Here is a 24,294-nt window from a genome sequence, read left to right on the forward strand (position 1 = left end):
AGATTTACAGAAAATTGTACAGATAGTATAAAGGTTTTCATATACCTTGCACATATTATATTAACATGGCACATTTGTTATAATTAATGTAAAAATATTGATACATTGCTATTAACTAAAGTCCATGCTTTAAGAATCTATTAAGTCATGCATGGGTATTTTTTTACCTAATGTTCTTTTGTGCTCCAGGATGCCTTTCAGGACACTATATTATATTTAGTCATCATGTCTACCCAGGCTTTTCTTGGCTATAACAGTTCTCAGATTTTACTTATTTTGATGACTTTGACAGTTTTAAGAAGCATTGGTTGGTATTTTGTCGAATATCTCTTAACTGTGATTTGTCTGATATTTTCTTATTATTAGACTCAAGTTATGAGTTTTGGGAGGAAGACTACAGAGATAAAGTGCCATTCTCACTACATCATATCAAGCATACATGTTATCAACATGACCTGTCACTATTGATGTTGACCTTGATCACCTGGCTGAAGCAGTGTTATGCCATCGCAAAGATGGCAGCGCCCACAGCCAATAAGGAGGAAATATACTAATTGACTGCCCCACCCTCAAAGATGGCAGCACCCATAGCCAATAAGGAGGGAATATGCTAATTGACTGCCCCGCCCTCAAAGATGGCAGTGCCCACAGCAAATAAGGAAGGAATATGCTAATTGACTGCCACACCCTCAAAGATGGTGGCGCCCACAGCCACAAGATGGTGGCACCCAGTCCCCTCAGCCCCACTGGGGTGGCAGGCATGTGGCAAGGCCGGCCTGTCCCCAAGTGGGCCCAACTGCTCTACGCACTTGCCTCTGGAGTCACCCAATCCCCTCATCCCCCCAGCTGCCCAGGGCCGGCCCGCAGTGCAGGCAATCCTTGGATGGTGGCTGCCCAGTCACCCAGGGCTGCCAGAGGCTCAGGTAACCAGGGCTGGCCGAGGCTTGCGCTGCCAGCAGTGGCAGCAGCAGAGGTGTGATGGGGCGTCACGTTCCCCTGATCGTTGGGTCACATCCCACTCCTGAGGGCTCCCAGACTGTGAGAGGGAGTAGGCCAGGCTGAGGGACCCCCCTTTCCAGTGCATGAATTTTCATGCACCGAGCCTCTAGTATCTATATAACTTCTTTGGAATTGTTCTGCACAGGAAATTTGTCTTTTCACCCCATTTGTTATTTATTGCTATCTATTTATATTAGTATGGATGGAGTCATGCATGGATATTTATGTTATCTTTTGGGTTACAATCTAATACGCCTTTATTTATTTATTTTTTGCTCAAACTGTTGCATACTTGGCCACTGGAAGCTCATTCGACTGGCTTCTGTGTACCTTCACTATACCATCATTGTGAGATTTTACTTTGTTTTTGTTTTTAAAGATTTCCTTATATTATGGCACTACATAATACTCCAAGCTCTTCTGATACATATTCTGTACCAGTCATAGAATCAGTTATTTGTCCAAGGAACCCTGGTTTCTTTCATTGAAGAATGGAACTAGAAACCAAAATCTTGGTGTTAGATGTGCTCATTGCTACTAGGGTATCATTACTTCCAGCACCTCTCAGGTGAGAGAGAAGGTTCATATATATGTGTATACTATCCCATCAGTGTAACATATCTATAAATATTTTTTCTATGTAATCTGTATCCATATTAAGCTAATATTGAGTGTACACTGATGTTTCTAACTCTAATCCATTTACACATGGATTATTCTAGCCTCTTCCCTTGCTTGCTTATCTGTAAATTCTTACTCCAACAGTAAAAACCAGGCTCCCATAACCAGCCATTCATTTATCAACAGTTCAGTTCCAATATACATGTATAGCAGGACCAGAATGGTTAACTGGAACCCCAGGGGAAACAACTTTTCCAACTAGAGCACAATGTTTATGTTTAATTTGACAGATTCCAATCATTTTCAAAATTATGTACATCAGCCCCTTTTCCTTCCACTTTCTTAAGTAGGTTGTTGCATAATTAGTAATACAGTTAGATTTTTTTTGTCACATCTGCTTTCCATCCTGGGATTCCCCCGACTTCCTAAGTTGGTTTTCATAATTTGCATATAGTAAGAGTCATTCTTTGTGCTATAAAGTTCTATAGGTTTTGACAAATGCATAGGTTCATGTATCCACAATTACAATATCATACAGAATAGTTTTACCACTCTTGTCTTAGTCTGTTCATGCTGCCATAACAAAATTCCATAGACTGGTTGGCTTAAACAACAAAAACGTGTTTTCTTCCAGTTCTGGATGCTGGTTCCAGTTCCAGTCCAAGATTTAGGTTTAAGCTGGGTTTGGTTCCTGGTGAAAGCTCTCTTCCTGGCTTGCAAATGGCTGCTTTGTCCTCAAATGGCTATTCCTACGTCCAAAACTCTGCTAGGCAGTTAGTTTCCAAACTGTGAGAAAATAAATTTCTATTGGTTAAGCCACCCAATCTGTGATATTTTGTTTCTGTAGCCCAAGCAAACAAAAATAACTCTGTAAAACTCACCAGTGTTCCATCTCTTTAAACTTTTACACACACACACACACACACACACACACACACACACACACACACTACTCCACCCTACCCTCAAATCCATAGGACCACTTATTGCCATCCGATATAATAAAAGCCTAATATGCTAAGTGTCCAGTCGTCCAGTGACCAGTCAACTGTTCAACCAGTGTAATATGCTAATGATATGCTAAGGCTGCTCAACTGTTTGCTATGACATGCACTGACCACCAGGGGGAAGATGCTTCAACCAGTAGGTTAGCTTGCTGCTGGGGACCAGCTGATCGGGACTGAGCGAGATGGGCCAGATACGCCTTGGAGCCCTCCCGTGTTCCCTCCCTGGCCCCGATCGTAAACCAGTTGGGTCCCTCGGCCTGGCCTGCACCCTCTCACAATCCGAGACCCCTCAGGGGATGTTGGAGAGCTGGTTTCAGCCCAATCCCACAGGCCACTCCCTTCAGGAGGGCGCCAGACGCAGGGCTCATGGCTGGTGAGCGCTGTTGTGGCAGCGCGAGCCTCTCCCGATTGGGACTGATTAGGCACGAGCCCTCAGTAGGCACAGTGGGGCTGGGATGAGCGGGAGCAGCTGGTAGGAGTAGCAGACAGCATTGGACTGTGGGTTTAAGCCCAGTTCACACAGGCCACCCCAAAGGACCCCACCTGTGCACGAATTCGTGCACTGGGCCTCTAGTTCTATAATATTGCCTCTTCAGAATATCATGAAAATGGAATAATACAATATGTGGCCCTTTCAGACTAGCTTTTTAAACAGCAATAGTAATGTGAGATTTGTCATGTCTTTGCCTGGCTTGATTGCTCATTTCTTAATGGTTAAATAATAATCCATTGTATGGATATACCACAGTTTTTTATCCACTCATCTATTAACCTTTTGCACTCGGATGTCGAGTGTGACTCGACACAGTTAGCATCGGTAGCAGCTCGATGAAAAAAGCAAGCAAGTGCAAAGGGTTAAAGGACATTTTAGTCATTTCCAATATTTGGTGATTATGAATAAAGCTGCTACATATATTTGTGTGTGGGTTTTGTGTGGACATAAGTTTTCAAATCAGTCAGGTGAAATACCTAAGAGTGTGATTATTGTATCATATGGACCACATGGCTTTGTAAAGAACTGCCAAATTGTCTTTCAAAGTGGCTGTACTATTTTTACATTCCTACCAGCAATGAAAATCATTGCTGTTGCCTGACATTTTTGCCAGCAATTGGTATTCACAATTTTTGTTTGTTTGTTTGTTTGTTTGTTTAGATTCTAAGTTACCCAATAGCCATGTAGTAATATCTCATCCTTGTTTTAATTTTAAAATCCCAAATGACAAGTGATACTGAACTCTTTTAATGCAAGTATTTGCCATGTATATACCATCTTTGGAGCTGTTTATTCAGATCTTTTGAACATGTTTTAATTGGGTTGTTTGTGTTCTTATTTTTTTTTATCTTAAAAGTTCTTTTTATAGTTTAAATACAAGTCCTTTTACAAATATGTGTTTCGTAAATATTTCCTCCTACTTTGTTACTTGTCTTTTGATTCTCTTAATAGTATCTTTCTCAAAAGAGAAGTTTTTAATTTTAATAAAGTCCAATGTGTCAACTTTTTCTTTCATGAATCATACTTTCGGTGTATTTAAAAATTCATCACCAAATTCATCTAGACTTTTTCTATATTATCTTCTAGAAGTTTTATAATTTTATGTTTTACATATATAAGTCTATGATGCAATTTTGAGTTAATTTTGCAAAATGTGTAAAGTTTTGCATATGGATGTCCAATTGTTCCAGAAACATTTGTTGCAAACACTGTCCTTTCTTCATTTAACTGCCTTTCCTCCTTTGTCAAAGGTCAGTGACTGAGTATATTTATGTGGCTCTGTTTCTGAGCACTCTATTCTGTTTCATTGATCTATATATCTACTCTTTTGCCAATACCAGGTTGTCTTAATTATTGTAGATTAAAAGTCTAGAAATTTGGGTATATGATTTCTCCAACATCCTCTTACTCTTTCTTCTCCCCCTCCTCTTCCTCCAATTTTACATCAGCTATTCTAGGTCTTTTGCCTTTCCATATAAAATTTAGAAGCAGTTTGTCAATGTCTACAAAATAGTTTGCTGGAAATTTCATTTAATCTATACTAAATCTATTATATAAGTTAGGAAGAACTTACATCTTAACATTACTGAGTCTTCTAATCCATGAACACAGAGTATCTCTGTTTATTTAATTTCTCTTGTATTTTTTCATCAGAGTTTTAGAGTTTTCCCTATATAGATTCTGCATATATTTTGTTAGGCTTATATCTATTTCATTTTAGGGATAAATGGCATTATTTGTTTAATTTCAAATCATAGTTGTTCATTGCTGCTAGTATATAAGAAATCAATTGACTTTTATATAATAACTAGAGGCCCGGTGCACAAAATTCATGCACTGGCGGGGGGGGGGGAGTCCCTCAGCCTAGCCTGCACCCTCTCCAATCTGGGACCCCTCGGGGGATCCCTCTTGCAATCTGGGACTGCTGGCTCCCAACCTTCGCCTGCCTGCCTGCCTGATTGCCCCTAATCACTTCTGCCTGCCAGCCTGATCACCCCCTAACCACTCCCCTGCCAGCCCAATCCACATCTAACTGCTCCCCTGCTGGCCCAATTGCCCCAACTGCCCTCCCCTGCCGAACTGGTCACCCCTAACTGCCCTCCCCTGCAGGCTCGGTCACCCCCAACTGCCTTCCCCTGCTGGCCTGGTCGCCCACAAGTGCCCTCCCCTGCCGGCCATCTTATGGTGGCCATCTTGTAACCACATGGGAGTGGCCATCTTGTGTAAGTGTGTGATGGTCAATTTGCATATTACCTCTTTATTATATAGGATTTGTATCCTGTGACCTTGCTATATTCACTTATTAGTTCTAGGATTTCTGTTGTTGATTCTTTGGGATATTCCACATAGATAACCACATCATTTGCAAGCACACATAGTTTCATTTCTTCCTTCCCAATTTGTATACCTTTCCCTTTCTTTCCTTGTCTTGGTATACTGGCTAGGACTTTTAGTACAATGGTGAATAGAAATAGTGAGAGGACATCGTTAGGGGAAAGCATCCAATTTCTTACTGCTATGATATTAGTTATATTTTTTGTTTGTTTTTAAATGTTTTATTGATTTTTTTAGAGAGAGAGAGAAAAGGGAGAGGGAGAGAGAGAAAAATTAATTGGCTGCCTCCTGCATATATCCTACTGGGGACAAAACCTGCAACACTGGCATGGGAATGGAACTGACTAGGAATGGAACCGGCAACCTCTTGGTGCATGAGATGACACTCAACCAACTGAACCATGTCAGGAGGGCTTAGCTGTAGGTTTCTTGGAGATATTCTTTATTAAGTTGAGGGACTTGTCCTCTTCCTAAGAGATACGTGTTTTATATTTGTTCAATCTGTTTTATTTTCTCAAATAAGACAATTCTGCTGTTTGTTATCTCTGCTGACCTCTGCTCATCATCGTTCCTTTATTTTGTGCTTTGTAACTTTGATTATGAGTTGTTTTGTTTTTCTGTTGAATCCTTATCTTCTGCTCATAAAGATGCACCAATATAGAAATGATAAAGTCCAGCATGCCAATCACTGAATTCATTTAAATACATTCAGACTCCCCCAGCAGAATTGGAAAGCAAGTAACCATTTAAGTTCACTTTTTAATATTCTTTTAAAATCTTCTATCAGTCCAGCCAGCATGGCTCAGTGGTTGAGCATTGACTTATGAGCCAGGAGGTCAGGATTCAATTCTTGATCAGGGTACTTGCCCCAAGTATGGGGTGTGCAGGAGGCAGCCTATGGATGATTCTCTCTCATCACTGATGTTTCTATCTCTCTCTCTCTCTCTTCCTCTCTGAAATCAATAAAAATATAATAACAATAATAATAAAAAATATTCTATCATTTCATGTACCTCTGGGACAAAGTTGAGAGGTTAGTAATAGATCTGGATTCAGTTTCCTACTCAGCTTTTTGGCTAGTTATACAATCTTGACCAGGTTCTTTAACTTCAAGGATCTTTAATCTTACCATTTATTTATAGAAAAATTAACAATGGTAACATTCACCACTTATTTTTACTCAAAATATTTTGGAGAAACTCATTATCTTCATATTGTCAAATGTGTGACTTCCTGAATGGTGCTGTGAAGACTCTAAGGTTGCCGCACACTGATCTCCACCTCCAGATGTTCCTGCCTTTGCATATCCCTGCTTCTAGAGGGTGAGTGGGTCCTGTGACTGTGTCAAACGAAGAGAATATGGCAGTTGATGGGATGTCCCTCTGCAATTCTGTTCGGCTGCATGGAAAACGTGAAGGGATGTCACCCCTATGCTTGCACTCCATTATTTAAGACTCTGTCTTGCTTCAGTCTTTGTTTCCATTGTTGGTTTTTAATAAGCAAGCTGTTATGAATCTTATGCCCACAAGGAAATGAATCTGACAACCAACCTGAGGGAACTTGGTAGTAAATCCTTTCCCAGTCCAGCCTCCAGGCAAGAACTCAATTCCAGGTGACACTTTGATTGCAACCTTGTGAGACACTGAGCAGACCCAGCTACGCTTTGCCCAGACTCCTGACCCTCAGAAACTTTGAGATGATAAATATGTTTTAAGCCTCCAAGTCTGTAGTAATTTGTTAAAGAATAGAAAGCTAATATAAGTGCAAAACCTCAATTACTAGGTAATGCCTTTTAGGAACCTTAAGAGGTGTCAAGTGTTCACCCCAGATTTTTAAAAATTTACACTCACAACAGCCATTTATTTCATTTAAGGTAGGTAGGGAAAGAGATTAGATAGAGATAGAGAAAAAGTTCTGACACTGAATAATGGCATCCTTTATTTCAAAAAGTTATCAGTTTTTTTTAAATTTTATGCTCATAGTGCTGTAGAAAATAGATATAAAGTACCAATAATTTTGTGATCTGAAGGATTCAATAGTTATGTATTATTTACTACTACTTAGATTACATACATCCATAAATACTTATACTTTACTAGAAGCCCGGTGCACAAAATTCGTGCACGGTGGGTGTGTCCCTCAGCCCAGTCTACACCCTCTCCAATATGGGACCCCTCGAGGGATGTCTGACCAACCGTTTAGGCCTAATCCTAAATGGGCAGTTGGACATCACTCTCACAATCCAGGACTGCTGGCTCCCAAGTGCTTGCCTGCCTGCCTTCCTGATTGCCCCTAACTGCTTCTGCCTGCCAGCCTGATCACCCCCTAACCACTCCCCTGCCAGCCTGATTGCCCCTAACTGCCCTCCCCTGAAGGCCTGATCATCCCTAACTGCCCTCTCCTGCAGGCCCAGTCGCCCCCAACTTGCCTCCTCTGCTGGCCTGGTCACCCCTAACTGCCCTTCCCTGCAGGACTAGTAACTCCTAACTACCCTCCCCTGCAGGCCTGGTCCCTCCCAACTGCCCTCCCCTGCTGGCCATCTTGTGGTGGCCATCTTGTGTTCACATGGGGGCAGCCATCTTTGAACACATGGGGGCAGCCATCTTGAGTGTTGGAGGGATGGTCAATTTGCATATTACTCTTTTATTAGATAGGATAGAGGCCTGGTGCATGGGTGGGAGCCAGCTGGTTTGCCCTAAAGGGTGTCCTGGATCAGGGTGGGGGTTCCCTTAGGGTGTGGGGCGGCCTGGGCAAGGGGCCTGTGGTGGTTTTCAGGCCAGCCACACCCCCCAGTGACCCAAGCGGAAGCTCTGGTATCTGGGATTTATTTATCTTCTATAATTGAAACTTTGTAGCCTTCAGCGGCGGCTAGGGCAGGCCAGGAACTTGGCTTCCTCCATCGCCAGGGAAACCCAAGCTTCCTGCTCACTGTGTGGCTGCCGCCATTTTTGTTGGGATTTATTTATCTTCTATAATTGAAACTTTATGGCCTTGAGTGGAGTCCTGGGCCGGCCAGGCTGTGCAGGAAGCTTGGCTTCCTCTATTGCCGGGGAAACCCAAGCCTCCTGCTTGCTCCATGGCCTCATCCATCTTGGTTGGGTTAATTTGCATACTCACTCCTGATTGGATGGTGGGCGTGGCTTGTGGGTGTGGCAGAGGTACAGTTAATTTGCATATTACTTTTTTATGAGATAGGATAATCAGAACACATAAACTGTGTCTATGTTTGATTTCTTTAGTACAAACTAGAATTTTTAATACTGTTTGCATCATGCAACTAAGATATAAAGGTATATAAAGTAGAAAGTGATGAATAAAATTTTATTTCAAAAATATAATTCCTAACTTTTTGACATTGTGATGTTCCTTTAACCACATAACAATGAAATTCCCAATATGCTTGATTCAAATTATGGTTTATCAATGCGTACTAGAAAATGCATTTTCATAACAAATTGTCAATTAATGCTAATCACCAATATTATATATTTGACAAGTTTGGGGTTAAAAAAAAACACTTTTCAACCCTTTTCTTAGTAAATTACATAAAAATGAGTCATTTTGTGTCTAAGCAGGGAAATGAAATCTAAAGCCCTCCTAAGGTCACACGCAGTCTGAAAAGCTATGTTTAGAGGAATTTACCCACATTTCCACTAAACAACAGCTAGTTTTCTTACAACTTGTGAACACACATAACATGTCATACCCTTCCTTCCTGTACTCTGGTTAAAAACTGCTTTTCTTTTTTTCCAGAACATAACTGACTCTTGACTCTAATTCGTCTTATCACAGACTAGTGTGACTTGCTCTGTTCCTTCCCTGTGCCTTTTTTTGGGGGGTTGTTGACTGTAAGAAGGAAGTATTGCACTATACTTAACACTTAAAGTCACAAGAAAAGTAAATGACCTATGGTCTGCTTTCCCAGATGACCCATGGTGGTTCTCAAAGCATTGTTCACATCACAGAAGACTAAAGTCATCTTTCCTCAAATAAATGTGGTATTTCTTTCTGCTGAACTCTGTGAAATAGGATTAACAGGAAATGCATTTATGTAAGCAGATCTTTGACATGATAATTCTAGTCTATGATAAGAAGTAAGCTCTATCAGTTGAATCACACCCCATTTGCTAGCCCTTGTTGAAAATAAATGTATTGCTAACCATGCAGTTATAAACGTGCCTATATCTGAAAACTTACTAATGCAGACCAGGAGAATCACCCTAAATAGGTGTTTGTTTTTCTATTTACCAAAAACAGTCTCTTTGTCCATGCGGTAGCTACAATTGCATGCTTTATGTATTCTTGGAGGGAGAGTGTATCCTCCTGTGGCCTGTGGTGATAAAATAACTACACAAAACCAGCAAAAGGGTAAACAACATCTAGGGAGACTATAATGATAGGCGAGAGACAGGAAGAACTGGCTTCCAACTTCAGCCCAGCCACTGCCTATGGGAACGTCTGCAAATTCCTGCTTCTGAGGGCATGCCTAACACCTATCTCCAGGGTTATGTCAGGGATCACATGGAAACCATTTTTAATCTACTAAGAAGTCTGTAAATGTAGGCAAGATTGCTATTGTCTCTGTGAAACACGCTGCACTCTGCTTTTCGTATGAGTGATTCTCAAGTAGAGCCCACTGGATGCTTTTGAGTTCAAAGAATTAATAGAGATCAGGTCTCAATTAGAGATCACTTTTATTTTATTATTTTTTTCTTAACCTACAGGCTTCCTTACCGTCTCCTCTATTTTTTTTTTCTCAAATGATTCATTCTTCCCTCAGTTTATTTGAGTGTAGATTTTCCACTCAAAGTCAACTATCAAATGACTCTATTTCTCCCAAACACACACACATATAAACACACACACACACACACCTTAAAATCAGTAAGGGCTATTTATTATATTGTTGGGGTTATTTACTCTAGAATAGAGGCAGTGAGCAGCTGTATCACCAGAAGAGAAAAATTATGGACTTTAATGGGCGTTGAATAAAAATGCAATTGAATGGCTAGACATAATGTGATACTAACATAACGAATAGGCTAAAGGGTGCCAAGGCAATAACTATTTAAAATATATAACATAATGTAAGGAGTGGTATGGATCTACAGGAGGAAAATCCTTTTCCTGAATCTAGTTTTTCAAATTTTAGATTTCTTTAAAAAAATTACAAAGCTATAAAATCTTGCCAGTTCAATATTTAGATGGAATAAAAAATGAATCAAGTAAGAATAACATTTCCACCCATTTTGTTTAGGCTGCCTATAAAAAAAAAACACACCAAACTTATTATAATATTTCTCAGTACCCACCTTAGACAATATCTTTCCATGGGTCTCATGAAGCTTAAACCCTCATATTAAATCTTATACTTCCCGCTTTACTGTCACTGTAGATGTAAAAAATGGCTGATGGTCATCTTTGTTTATAATTCTTCAGAGATTTTAACAGAAACATTCAAAATTGCCTATTTTTAAACCTCCCAAGAGGTTACTGAGCCTAAGCTAACATCAAGTTTTGATACCTACTTATTTACCTACAGAAGGTATTCCAAATAATTATATTGTCACTCTCTTATTTACACTGGACTCCAAAGTTCTCAATTTTTCACATGGATAACCTACAAAATAAATATTACGCTTGCCTTCACAGGCAGCATTAGCATTAGCAAGTATATTTGTTAATTTGTTATATTATCTAACTTACAACTTTATTTCCTTACTGTCTGCTTAGAACTTCAGCTGTTCTAAGTTAAAACATTAAGATGCAGGGGGAAAAACAACAACACGATAGAAAAACTTTAAATAAAGGTCACTATTGCCATAAAATGGGATGTCAGTTTTGCAATTCATTTGCACTTTCCCACTAAGCTGGGTGGAGTTGATCTAAACAAGTCTAGAAATATTTATGAAATACGCTCATAGGAAGGGGCATCCCAACCCATCAAAAGCGACTCTCTTCCTCTTCCACAGGGCGGTGAAGGCCAGGGATGAATTTCAAGAGTTGTTTCCGGACACTCCCCCTTCTGCTTTTTCGGGGCAGAGTCCCAAACATGCTTGAGAAGTTGCTCTCCCACATGGGAGACATGGACCCACTGCTGGCCGTACTGATGCTTCGGTTCCTGGAAGATGACTTCTTCAGAAAATCGTCCCCATCCTTGAGGACAAAGCACTCATCATCGGTGCTTGTCTGTCGGCTGAAGGCTCCCTTGCTCGAGTCCTCAGACACCCATGTCTGGTAGCCATCCTCGCTGTCCATTGTCATGGAGCTCAGCCAGCTCTTACAGCTGCTCTCACTGGATAATCGATTCCGGTCTGGGAGGGCTGAACCAGCCCCAGGCAGGGTTCCAAACAAAACTGATTCATCTATGTCCATGTTTTCCAAACTTGGGCAGTTAGCTGCATCACCTAGAATGCAGAAAACAAAGTCTATGTGGAATGGATCTTAGCATTATCACACCCTACAAGTAAATACACCAAAATTTCTCTTCAAAGGGTAAATAATATTTTTCACTGAGCCTTGACTTGCATGAATAAATGACTGGTTATAAGGTAATTTGATAAACCTTATAGTAGGATTTCCAAAACTAGTTGCTCATGGCTTACCTGCCATGTAAAAGGGTTCATGGTCATGAAAAGAGTAAGGCTAGATTAAATACATTTAAACCAGATTCTTCATATGAGAACAAGTTCTATTCATGTGACAGCATGCCAGCATGACTTGTGAATTTTTGAAAGGATCATTTTTAAACTGAAGTGACCCTGAAACCTTTTATTAAAATTATTGATAAAGAAATGGGGCTTTAAGGAATATACTTGGAGAAATGCTATCTTATAGATTTTCTCCATTTAGTTCCTCTTATGTTTAACTACTGTCCTTTTTAGTGATTATAAACTTACAATAACATTATTTGACATGTAGGGGAAACACAGGTATAAAACCTGTACTTGTAGGCTCATTATAGAGAAGTCAAAGGTATTTAAGGCAAAAAGGATATTGTCCAGTCTCAATATCCCAAGTTTCATATTAGAATGCTATAATACTTAAATGCTCTGAAATGGTACTGTACCCAGAAAATAGCCCTGTCCTCAAATCCTATCTAATAAAAGGGTAATATGCAAATTAACCATCACTCTGTCATAAAGATGGCAGCACCCATAGACACAAGGTGGCGGCTCCCAGTCCTCTCAGCCTCGCCAGAGTCTCCCAGTCCTGGGGAGGGCGGCTGCTGAGAGCGGGCAGCGTGAGTGGCCTGGCAGAATGCTTGCTTTGTCGCCGCAGTGACAAGGCAAGCGTTCCACACCCGGCCGCAGATGGGCCTCTGGCCAGCCCAGGGTGCAGAACACTTGCATCATCACCCCAGCAATGAGGCAAGTGTTCCATGCCCAGCCGTGGATGGGCCTCTAGGCCTCAGAGAGCCTCTGGGCAGCAGGCGTGGAGCAGCCAGGCCCCTCAGAGAGCTAGTAGTGCACAGATTTGTGCACAGGGCTACTAGTAAGTAATAATTCATTTGAAGGAATTGAGTTTTATCTGCTTAGCTTAATTTTTTCATCAACCTTTTATAACCTACATCTGGGCTCCCCAAATTCAAATTTTATTCACATACCAATATCCTGTCCCACCACCCTTGCTTCTATACTGGCTGGTATAATTCGAAAAGAAAGCAGATTATCTGTAATACCAGCCTGAGAAAGACATACATCAGCCCCCTAGATTCAACCAATCACTGATCTAAAATATTTGAGAAAAAAAATAATTCCAGAAAGTTTCAAAGAGCAAAATTTGAATTTGCCATGGCACCAAGCATTACACTGAATCCACATGAATGAAGTGAAATATAGCATACCATTTGGTAGCCTTACATGTAAACATAAGTTGTATGAAAATACTATAGCATTTTATGGAATGCACTTGGGCATCTTGAATTTTGGTATCCATAGGGTGTGTCCTAGAAACAATCTCCCATGGATGCCAAGAGATGACTGTAATTAGATGGTAAGTACTTCAAGAAAAACAATAGAGCTGGCATGGCTCAGTGGTTAAGCACTGACCTAAGAACCAGGAGGTCAGGGTTTGGTTCCTGGTCAAGGGCACATGCCTAGGTTGCAGGCTCAATCCCCAGCGGGGAGGCATGCAGGAGGCAGCCAATCAATGATTCTCTCTCATCATTGATGTTTCTATCTCTCTTTCCCTCTCCCTTTCTCTCAGAAATCAATAAAAATATTTTTAAAAGATTTAAAAAAAAGAAAAAGAAAAGCAATAGAATATTGACATTCAGAAATGGTTTCACTTTGCGTTATCTCTACTGCTGCTCTCCTTTGTCCTTGGTTGACAATATAAAAGGAGACTGTTTATTTTTCCTTTTGATTTGCAAGGTTAAGTATGGCCAGCCCTCAGTGAGTGATTAATCATAATTCTTTTCTTTTTGCTAATACAACCTACTTTATTTCATTTTGCAATGCTTTGATTAGAGAACAATTGCTTTATAGAATTTCATGCCCTGAATATTTATTCTAGGTGAGAAAAAGTAAAAAAGAACTCCTTCAACTCTCAAAAAATTTGTACAACAATGGCCTTATGAGGATTCAGTCTCCTTGATTCTTACCTAAGGACCTTGTCTCCACAAGGCCATTCCTATAGAAATCCAGGACAAAGCCCATCTCTACTCCAGAATGCTCCAAAAGTGAAGGCAAAGGTTTCCCAAACCTTCGGGTCTACAGAAACCCAAGAAGTAGCTAAATTTTGTACCTGTCTTGCTAGTAATCTTCAGACGCCCCAAAAAAATTTGTTATGATTTTTTTAAAAAATATTAAGTTAAATACATAAAAAATAGAAGTAACTCATACAAACTTTTTATCAAAAAACAACTTCAACACAATTTCTAAGCCATACGTTAGTGCCTAATTAAAAATTAAAAGTACCTTCTTTTTGGAAAGAGGTTATCATTTTTGACAGATATCTGGGTTATAAATAGAGACTTTAGACTTGGTATTATTTGAAGGAAATATAACCTATCTTTCACACCCACTCTGCTAGTGGTTTCAATGAATTATTTATACATACAAGTTCTTCAGGTCACACTAGTCACATAGCAAATCGCAAATCGACAAATTTTAAACTCATCCCTTCCCTTCAGAATGTACACAATGGCAAGAACAATGATGTTACTATTATTATGATCATTCACATTTCTGTCTTGGAGGTCATAAAGGAGAATATCTCTGCATTAATGTAACCTATACAATTTGAACAAGTGATAGGAGCTCTACACAAAAAGTGTGCTACCATTCCAGCCTCAGTAGTTTCTGGGAACTACACAGCCCCTGAGCCATGGACGTTCTCAGGAATTTCACTCATCTGCTGAAATCAGGCCATCATTCCTACTGCTCTTCTAACATCTCCAGGTGCCTCTTGCAAGCGTGTGCATGCAGGTGCGTATATGCATGCTTGGATGTGCATATGTTATGTGTATGAAGGAAGGATGTGACTTGACTTATCCCTCTTCCAAATACATAGGTCACTCCAAAGAAATACGAAGTAGTATTCATTATCCATGCTACACAATTTTTTCTTTTTTCTTTTGTTTTTTTTTTTGTTTTTTTTTTTTAAATATATTTTATTGATTTTTTTACAGAGAGGAAGGGAGAGGGATAGAGAGCTAGGAACATCGATGAGAGAGAAACATCGATTAGCTGCCTCCTGCACACCCCCCACAGGGGATGTGCCCGCAACCAAGGTACATGCCCTTGACCGGAATCGAACCTGGGACCCTTCAGTCCGCAGGCTGATGCTCTAGCCACTGAGCCAAACCGGTTTGGCCACAATTTTTTCTTAAAATGATGATAATCTTAATGCAACTTAGAGGCAGAAATACTAAAAGGGTGAAATGTTAGTGTGGTTTCTGAACAGGAAATCACATTTACCATGAAGCAGGCGCTGTTCCTGTAACTGCAGAGTTCTGAGCTCCACCCATTTCTTCTTCAAGGTTTGCTGAGAAAAAAGAAAAAAGTGCTAATATTAGGAAACCCCAGTGAAATAGCAATTTACTTCTAGGTGTTGAGATTTGTGATTAATTCTTTTTCCTTTCTTTCTGGCACTAACAACCTCCCTTGTTCATTTGAAAGATGTTTTTCTGTATAAAAGGAGGATATTGGGAAAACTACTTTCTCAAGAAATAATTGAGTAGCACCAAGAAGTTGAAACCATGACATCATTTCAATAGGAACAATGAAAGCAATAGAAACAATAAAAACAGTAGACAATAGAAACAATAACATTTGTATATTTTTATTTTAAATAAGTATTATCGAACCAGATTGCTTAGGTCTGTGTCCATGTAGTATCTGTTTAGACAGGGACTTACATTCTAGGCTTCTCCCAGATGCAGGATGAAGATAATAACAGAACCTAAACACTGGGATTGTCATGCAGGTTAAATGAGTTAATAGATGTGAGGTGATTAGAACAGTGACTAGATCTTATTTGTTCAGTAAATACCATCATCAGCTGTCTTTTCTGCTTTTTATTTTCTACACCAAAAAGAGGAAGTCTACCTGTTCTGAGAGGCTTCCTTGGAAGGCTAAAGTTAAAACACTGCTTAGCACCCTGACTTCTTAACTGCTTCCTTCCCCTGCTGCCCAGCACCTGAGAGCCGTGGCCCAGGGTGGGAAAAGAGTGGCTGATGTGATGATCAAGGTGGCAGGGGAGGCTTGGACCAGCCCACGACTGGGCTGAGGTGATGGGGATTGAAAGCCAACCAGGCAGAAAGCATCTGGCAAGGCACCATCAAAGGCTCATTCTCTCTCCTGCTCTTTGTTCTCTACCCCACCCTTTCCTTTGCCACTTCAGGGCCCCACAGCCAGCCCAGCGGGCAGGCACAGCTCAGCTTTGCCTCCGGACACCTAGTGGGAAAGGGGTCCTTCACTTGACACAATCTGGGAAGGTCAGATAAAGTCTAAAAATGAAGAGAAAAAGAAGTACATTTGAAAGGGGAAGGCCTAAAGGAAAGAAAAAAATAAAATACAAGAATGTCATTAAATGCTTAAGGGAAAATGGCTGGTTCCTCAATTCTGGGCCTAAACAATCACTGGGCAGGATTTTCCAATCTCTGATAACATTTAGCAGCAATCCTATGATTGCAAATATAATATTAAGCAATAAATTCAAGCCACCAAGTTCTTGTTCTTTCTGTATTATAATGTAGTCCATATGGCTCTAAGACTGCTGGGCTACCTGAATCACAGCTGTTATCTGTGTACACCTTTCATCAGTCACACGGAGGTCAGAATTAGGGAACCAAGGAGTATAGAACTAAAAAGATCTGGCCTATATACCAACCCCTTTCTTTTTTCTTCAAGAGGCCTATCTCCTGTAAAGGAATAGAGTCTAGTAGGGGAGCATGAGGCTGGCTTGACAGTCAAAACTAAATAGAGAGAAGAAGAAGTTGTATTTCGGCACCTACTTATCCAGAAATACAAAGTCAGGGCTTGTTACATACTGATTTTTTCTAAAAAAATAAAGGTTTTAAAATATCTAATCTGTTGATCTGGCCCAGTCATCTAAGTATGTCATCACTTAAACCAAGAAAATACCAGTGTAAAGAGCAGATACGTCAAAGTGACTAAGAGTTTTTAGTTTATATCTAAGCTTCCCTATTTTCCTCAGAGCCTGTTTCTGGTTGCTATTAACATCACAGTTGTATATTTGCACCAATTTAATCTCTCGCCATTAGAAGACAAAGCACATGGGAGATTTAACTATACTGGGCCACATCCCCTCACTATGCCCAGGTCAGTGCCTCACATAGCAACAGCTCAATGCATATTGATTGAATGGACATGTAAACTAACGGCTCCCTGAAACAACACTCAACTATCACAGATTAAATATGTTGGATTGGATATATTTCCCATGTTTTCAGTCTACATGAGACACCCGTGTCAGTTAACTATTTCCATGGCACTTTACTACTTTATCGTGCTTTTGTGGATAACCTGCTATTTAATTTTCCGAACTGTCCAAAAATGTCCCAGATTAGAAAATAAAGGTTCAATATAGCAAAATATTTCCCAAGGGCTACAAACCCAGTCAATGACAGAACTAGATTAAAAAGTAACTCCCCCCATTAGCCCATTGGATGTACTATTTTCATGTTAAACTGTGAATCATAGGTCATGAGAAAGGGAATCCCTGAAAACACAGTCTTTGATGAAACAGAATGCACCCTTACATGCTAAATGTCATTCTGTGAGGGGAAGCCAGCCTGACCCTGGTTATAGGTCATACCCAAGAAACTTCTGGCTCAAGAGATGAGCTGGAAATTTTATCATTTCAAGATGAGAAAAGGAACAGACATGCACGAAGTAAGCAGGAATGAACCCAAAGTCCTGCTGGACCTGAAGAAACAGAAAGAGGTACTAGGAATGTGGATCTTAGGGTGATACATAGTTTAAATACACTTATGTGGCACAGGACAGAGACGAGTTTCCTGCTTGAGAAAAGAACCTTGGCTGAAGCTCCAGCACCATGCAAAGGAGGCTGGGGAAAGGGTCTAAGGGTGGCAATGGCTCACATAGAGCTTGCACCTAGCGGGGCAGGAATACATAAACGCAGCCTCAGGCCCCGAGCCAAGCAGCACACTGACCCTCCAGGGAAGGCCTCCTAGCTGCCAGACCTGGCTCTGGGTTGGCAGCCTTGATATGTATCATGGAGGCAACTGCCCAACTATCACACTGAGCAGAAGGGAGAGGCCACCATGCAAGGGACGTAGGCAATCTAAATTTCAAAACACCCGCTGAAGTTTAGTAACAAGGACAAAAAAACTGATCATCAGTGTATGGATTCTCTCCAAGTAAAATGAAAATAGAAAGTGTCCAAAAAGACTTTAAAATGAGGATATTTATGATCTTCTGAGAGATAAATGATAACAATGTGTTAATAAGAAGAAGAAATTTGAAACAAAAAGGAACAAGAACTGATCAAAATAAAAAAGAGCTACTTGAGAATAAAAAATTAACTTTTAATAGAAGGAACACATTCTGTATGGAACACAGACAGCATTACTGAAGCTGTTACTAAGGAATTCAAAAAGAACATTAAAAAGATTAAGTAATACAAAATATGAAAGAGCAGGTAGGCAGCCTGGAAGGCAAATCAAGGGACTCAAAAATAAGGCACTCCACAAGATAATTCAGGGAATGGTGAAAAAAGATACAGTTGACCCTTGAACAATGTGGGAGTCCCCCCCACACCTACACAGTAAAGCATCTGCATATAACCATATAACTTTTGACTCCCCAAACTTAATTACTGATAGTCTACTATTGACTGGATGCCTTTCCAGTAATATAAACAGTTGATTAACACTTATTTTGTATGTTATATGTATTTTATACTATATTCTTACAATAAAGTAAACTCGAGAAAAAAATGTTAAGAAAATAATAAGAAAGCGAAAATAAGTTTAGAGTACTATATTTACTGATGCCGTAAGTTTATATCGCCTGATTATAAGATGAAAACTAATCCATGTGTATTAGTAAGTGAATCCATGCAGTTCAAATCCATGTTGTTCAAGGATCAACTATCTATTCAAAGATATCGAGCTGATAGTTTTCTAAAACTAAAGACAGTTTAGATGGAAAGGGCACTGAAGCTCTAAGTTCTACGCAGTATATATTTAGAAATGAATCCAGATGCAGTCACATTGAGGTGAAACTGTAGATTGGTAAAGACAAAAGAACAGCTTAAAAGCAATCAGCAAAAGATAACAAATGGGCACAAATTGAAATACTCGGTATTTTAAAAGACTCAAAAATCCTCTAGAGCAGAGGTCCTCAAACTTTTTAAACAGGGGGCCAGTTCACTGTCCCTCAGACCGTTGGAAGGCCGGACTATATTTTAAAAAAAAAAACTATGAACAAATTCCTATGCACACTGCACATATCTTATTTTGAAGTAAAAAAACAAAACGGCAAAAACACCCGCATGTGGCCCGCGGGCTGTAGTTTGAGGACGCCTGCTCTAGAGAGAACTACCAAGAAATAAAAAGATGAGAAGGCATAGAAAGTGGAACAAGTAAAAATGGGGACATAATCAGTTGTGATAGAAAAGAAAAAAACGAGAATAGAATTTTTATTAAAAACTTCATGCAATTATTTAAAGACTTTATTAACAAAAAGATAATTTGACAAAATTGGCTCCAGAAAAAACCACAGCACCCCATAAAACAGAAAGCCTGAGTAGTTTATAACTAATAAAGAAACTGAAACAATTTAAAGGTATTTTCACCAAAAAAGAACTTCCAGCCCTGATGGTTCAGATAGTGTTACCAATATTCTACAGAGAACAAAAACGGAACATGTTCCCTAGCTCATGCTAAGAGGCCAGTAAATGTGATACCAAAGCTAAAGAAAGAACAGCCTGAGGGGGGAAAATATAGACCATTCTATCTGAAAAGTGAAGCTACCTTCAAATATCCTTAAGAAAATGTTAGCAAACCAAATCTATAAGTTTATAAAAAATGATTATAAATTATGGATCAGATTGGTTTTGTTTTAGAAATTCAAGGGTGGCTTTACATTAGAAACCTTTAAATGTCATTCACCATGTTGACAGATTTTTTTAAAATAAAAAAATGAGATGACCATCTTAACACATGCAAAAACAGGTATTTGGTCAAGTTTAATATACAAGCCCTATAAAAACTACCAGCAAACTTGGTATAGAAGGGAGCCTCTTTAACCTGAAAAGTATAGAGATAGCTCATTCTTAACATGAAAGTGACAAAAAATTCCCTTTAAAGTCAAGAACAAAACAAGGATCCCCACAATTATAGTTTCTGTCAACCACTGTATTGCAGGCCCTAGTTACTAAGAAAAAGAACTGAATGTCATTCTTAACAGATAGTCATTCTCTTTATAGAAAGCCCCAAAAAATCTATAGATAATTTATTAGATATTATACAGTTTAGAAAGGTGTTTGAATATAGTGACAGCATAGAAAATGTTATTTTACATATTTATACTTTAATCTCAATCAAAATATTAATTGTAAGTAAAGAAACTATAGAAATAAAATCATAAATTATAAAATAATAAATCTAACAAAGACTTATAGAATCTTTTTTATTTCAAAAACATTTTATAGTTTATTCATGCAATTATATATATATATTTTGTTATATTTATTCTTAAGTACCTTCTAATTTTTCTTTGTTAATAAATATAATATTTTAATATTAAAAGATTTTTAACTTATTGTTATTGGTTTTTAAATCCAATAGTCTTGCTGATCTCCCTTTATTCTAATAAAATGTTTATAGATTCCCTTAGATTTTTCTGTATAGTTATAATTTTATTTGTAGATAAAGTTTTGCCCCTTTACCTCCAATTATTCAACTGTATTTGAAATAAGAAAAGTAAAAACCATAAAGATGTCAATTGATTTTATTTATTCTATAAATGCAATTCAATTTCTATGAAAATATAAACAGAATTTTTTTTCCCCAAAGAATTTTACAAATTGATTTAAAAAATAACAGGAATAAGCAAAATAGCAAGATGTTGGCAAAAAAGAAAACAGGTCTTGTTGATTAATTAGATGTGGGGGAAGTGTATACAAGATAAAATATAAATACTGTATAGTAACTCCATCCTCAATGGAGTGAATACTAATTAATGATAGTTAATGGCTCAATAATTTAGAAGTACATACTTCATAAAGAAAACTAACAAATGGCAGCTATTGCTATACAAAACCCAAGTGAGCAGCCTGTCTACAGCAAACCCTGCGATCCTTGCTCAGAGGGGCTGCAGCCCTGGGATACAGAGGTCCTTGGAACCGAGCAGGGGTCTGCAGGGTTCTGACCCAGGTGTACAGGAGTGAGGGTCTGAACTCCATGGCCTGGCAGGACCCCTCCAGTCTGCTAAGACTTTTTAGACCTTCAAAGAGCCATACCAGGAAATTTACACTGAACACCCTGCACTGTGCACTATCTCCTAAAAGCTTTATTTTTTCCTATTCAAAGTTGATAGTGTGCTTGCCAATGAAAGCAGATTCAAGGACAGCCAAAGGAGTGCAGGGAGATTATTTTTGTGGTAAGAATGAGGCAGAATGGAAGGATGCAGAGGAAGACAATAGGAAGCAAAACTTCCAGGCCCTCTGCGCGCGCACACACACACACACACACACACACACAGAACTTGGGAAAATGACAGAGACCAGCTCCTCCTTCTTTGTTCCCCCTCACCTACCCCACACAAAATGTAAATCAAGAGAGAAAGGTGCATTAATGAAATGTTCTTTAATTGATGTTCTTCCTTGTTGCCTTTCTGAGCCTCATAGACACACAGAAGGAGGAAGGAAATGATTTGCGCTGGTTTGTGAAATTTAATATTCCTGCAAAGCCAATTGTCTGGCTCTTGATAATTCAGCATTTTAGACTCATCATGACATTTCATCCTCAAGGGCTATCTCAATTCCTCAAATAGATCTTCATTCTACCACTCACACATTCAAGGATGAAAAATGTTCCTCACTGTATTAAATTAAATTACCTTTAAAACTTGCAGCTTTGCTTCAAGCTCGGCTTTCTTGAGAATTGCTGTTCCATTAAGAGTCTCTATCCTGTTTTAAGAAAAAAAGGAGGGGAGGAGAAGAGCATGAGAGATTCATTCAAACAAGTACCATCCTTATGAAGTACTACAATTTAAACAGACTCCTTACAAGGCAACATAAACGTTAAGATTCTCCTGGCACTAAAAGTATCTGGACCTACTTCAAATCTAACAACATTCAGAGAAAGAAAATGGGGAAAACAAACAAAAAATAACTCCCCTGGGGAGGGTGACTGAAAGATTTTTGTTAATGTGTAAATTGTAGCTCATTTTATAGAAGCCCCTGTATGGCAATGGTGGTTGTTTTCTACTAGAATCTATTCTTGTGGGGTCTGGCTGAATCACCTCGTCCATTTGGTGAATATTTATTGGACATTACTATGTACCAGACTTTGGACACCATGCTAAGCATGAAGAATATAGCAATAAGAATAGCAAGCAATGAGAATAACAATAAGAATTTCAAACAGTGGCATCAACATGCTAATCCTTGAAAGGGAAAAATCTTTTCCTCACTAAGGTGTCAGGAGCTTTTATTTCTGTAAATTGTCTTAACTTTGGAGCTAGAACAAAGAAAACCAGAACTACTATCAGTTAGTAACCTTCATATGACTCTCTCACCTCAAAACCTTTTAAACTCACAACTTTAATCCTAGAATTATCTACTTGATGGTGTTCTTTCTCCCTATACCTTTCTAAAAATAAAAAGACTTGTTCTATCCTGAGTGATTTGATTTGTTTTGTGGGCACAAGTTAAGGCCTTTATTTTCACCATTAAGCCATCAATCTGAATAAGATAAATTTTATGTCTGAGTCACACACCTAAACATTTTTAAAGTATTGGTTCAAATTCCTTTTGATAAATAATCTAACTTTAAAGATGCAAGAATTTTTCAAGGCATCTATAATAATAAAAGAGTAATATGCTAATTAGACTGGACAGCCGAACAACCTTCCGGAACGATCAGTGGGCAGGGGTGGGGCCAGAGAGCCTGCTCCACCAGGTCAGCCATGGTGGTCTCCACGACCCCCCTTGTGCAGAGGCAGTGGGAGAGGGGGCGGCACAGGCCAGGAGCCTCCACAGAGGCTGGACGGGGTGCTACTGCAGTGCCTCAACCTCCCACAGCCCCTCCCCCAGCTGGCCTGGCCCCAGATTGCCCCCCCACTGGGGGGGCAGGGCCAGTGCTAAGAAGCAGTGAGCCCAGCTTCTGGTTGAGTCACACTCCTCCCCCCATCCCCCTGCTTAGCCAGAAGCCAGGCTCATGGCTGGTGAGCACAGCAGAGGTGGTGTGAGCCTCTTCCACCTCTACAGCAGGCAGGCAGTAAGGAACAAGGACTGTGAGAGCCCGGGACTGCGAGAGGGAGTTCCAGCTTAGGCCCAATCCCCGGGGGATCCTGAACTATGAGAGGGCACAGGCCAGGCTGAGGTGCCCCCTCACCCCCCCAGTGCATAAATTTTGTGCACCAGGCCTCTAGTGGCAAAATACTAGCATTAAAGGTGGAGATCAATTTTCCTCAATTTCTAATAGCATCATACCCAAGATAATGAGATGATAGCAAGCCAAGACATTATCTGCTTCCTCATTAGAGCAGTCTTGATTGTGAGCAATGGTGAGGATCCCTGTGGATCTGTTCCATTGGGACATTTAATGTCAATCTGACCTGCCCAAGCAACAGATGTCTATGGACAAAACCTCAGGCCTAGATTGGCTGCTCTCTTCAGTATTTATATAGACTATCATTTTCCTGATCTCTGGCTTTCCCACTGTCTCCAGCCATTACTCTTTAGATATTTCCTGAGGCTTACATGAGCTTTAGTTAAGAACAATCTTCTGGTGCTGATAGAGGACTGAGTCCAACTCTATGGATCCTATGAGTTAGGGTAAAAAGAAGCTTGAATCTGCAAGGCAAAAACCATATAGAATCCAAGAGAAAATGCAGGCAGTTAGACTCAGTCCTCTATCACTAGCAGTCATCTTCCAAAACTACTAGACACACCCAAAACATCCTTTGAAGTTTTAGACCACCATCACTGAAGAGTGGCCAGTGGATTTTCTATTGGCAGCTTACAATGAGCAGCTGTGCTGTGGCTGAAGAGAAGAGATCTTGGCATCTAGAACAGGTGGCCAAATCCCAGCCCTGTGACTTACTAGATGGTTGATCTTAACTAAACCTCGTTTCAGTCTCAGTCACTTCACCTATAAATAGGAATAAAACTAACCTC

The 24,294-nt window shown here is 39.7% G+C and overlaps 1 protein-coding gene across 2 annotated transcripts in view; it reads right to left on the bottom strand.

Moving 5' to 3' along the window:
- Positions 1-10,317: 10,317 nt before the first annotated feature.
- The window catches only part of CYTIP (cytohesin 1 interacting protein), a 69,697-nt gene continuing 55,720 nt past the window's right edge, over positions 10,318-24,294 (bottom strand). For both annotated transcript variants that reach the window (XM_054723419.1, XM_008138673.3), the window contains exons 6-8: positions 22,011-22,080; positions 15,378-15,444; positions 10,318-11,861 (exon numbers count right to left, since the gene is read on the bottom strand). In XM_054723419.1, the coding sequence (XP_054579394.1) occupies positions 11,398-11,861; positions 15,378-15,444; positions 22,011-22,080 (601 nt within the window). In that variant the 3' untranslated portion in view covers positions 10,318-11,397. The remainder of the gene's footprint in view (positions 11,862-15,377; positions 15,445-22,010; positions 22,081-24,294) is intronic.

The sequence above is a fragment of the Eptesicus fuscus genome, chromosome 11 (genome assembly GCF_027574615.1).
Source record: "Eptesicus fuscus isolate TK198812 chromosome 11, DD_ASM_mEF_20220401, whole genome shotgun sequence".
Taxonomy (NCBI): Eukaryota; Metazoa; Chordata; class Mammalia; order Chiroptera; family Vespertilionidae; genus Eptesicus; species Eptesicus fuscus.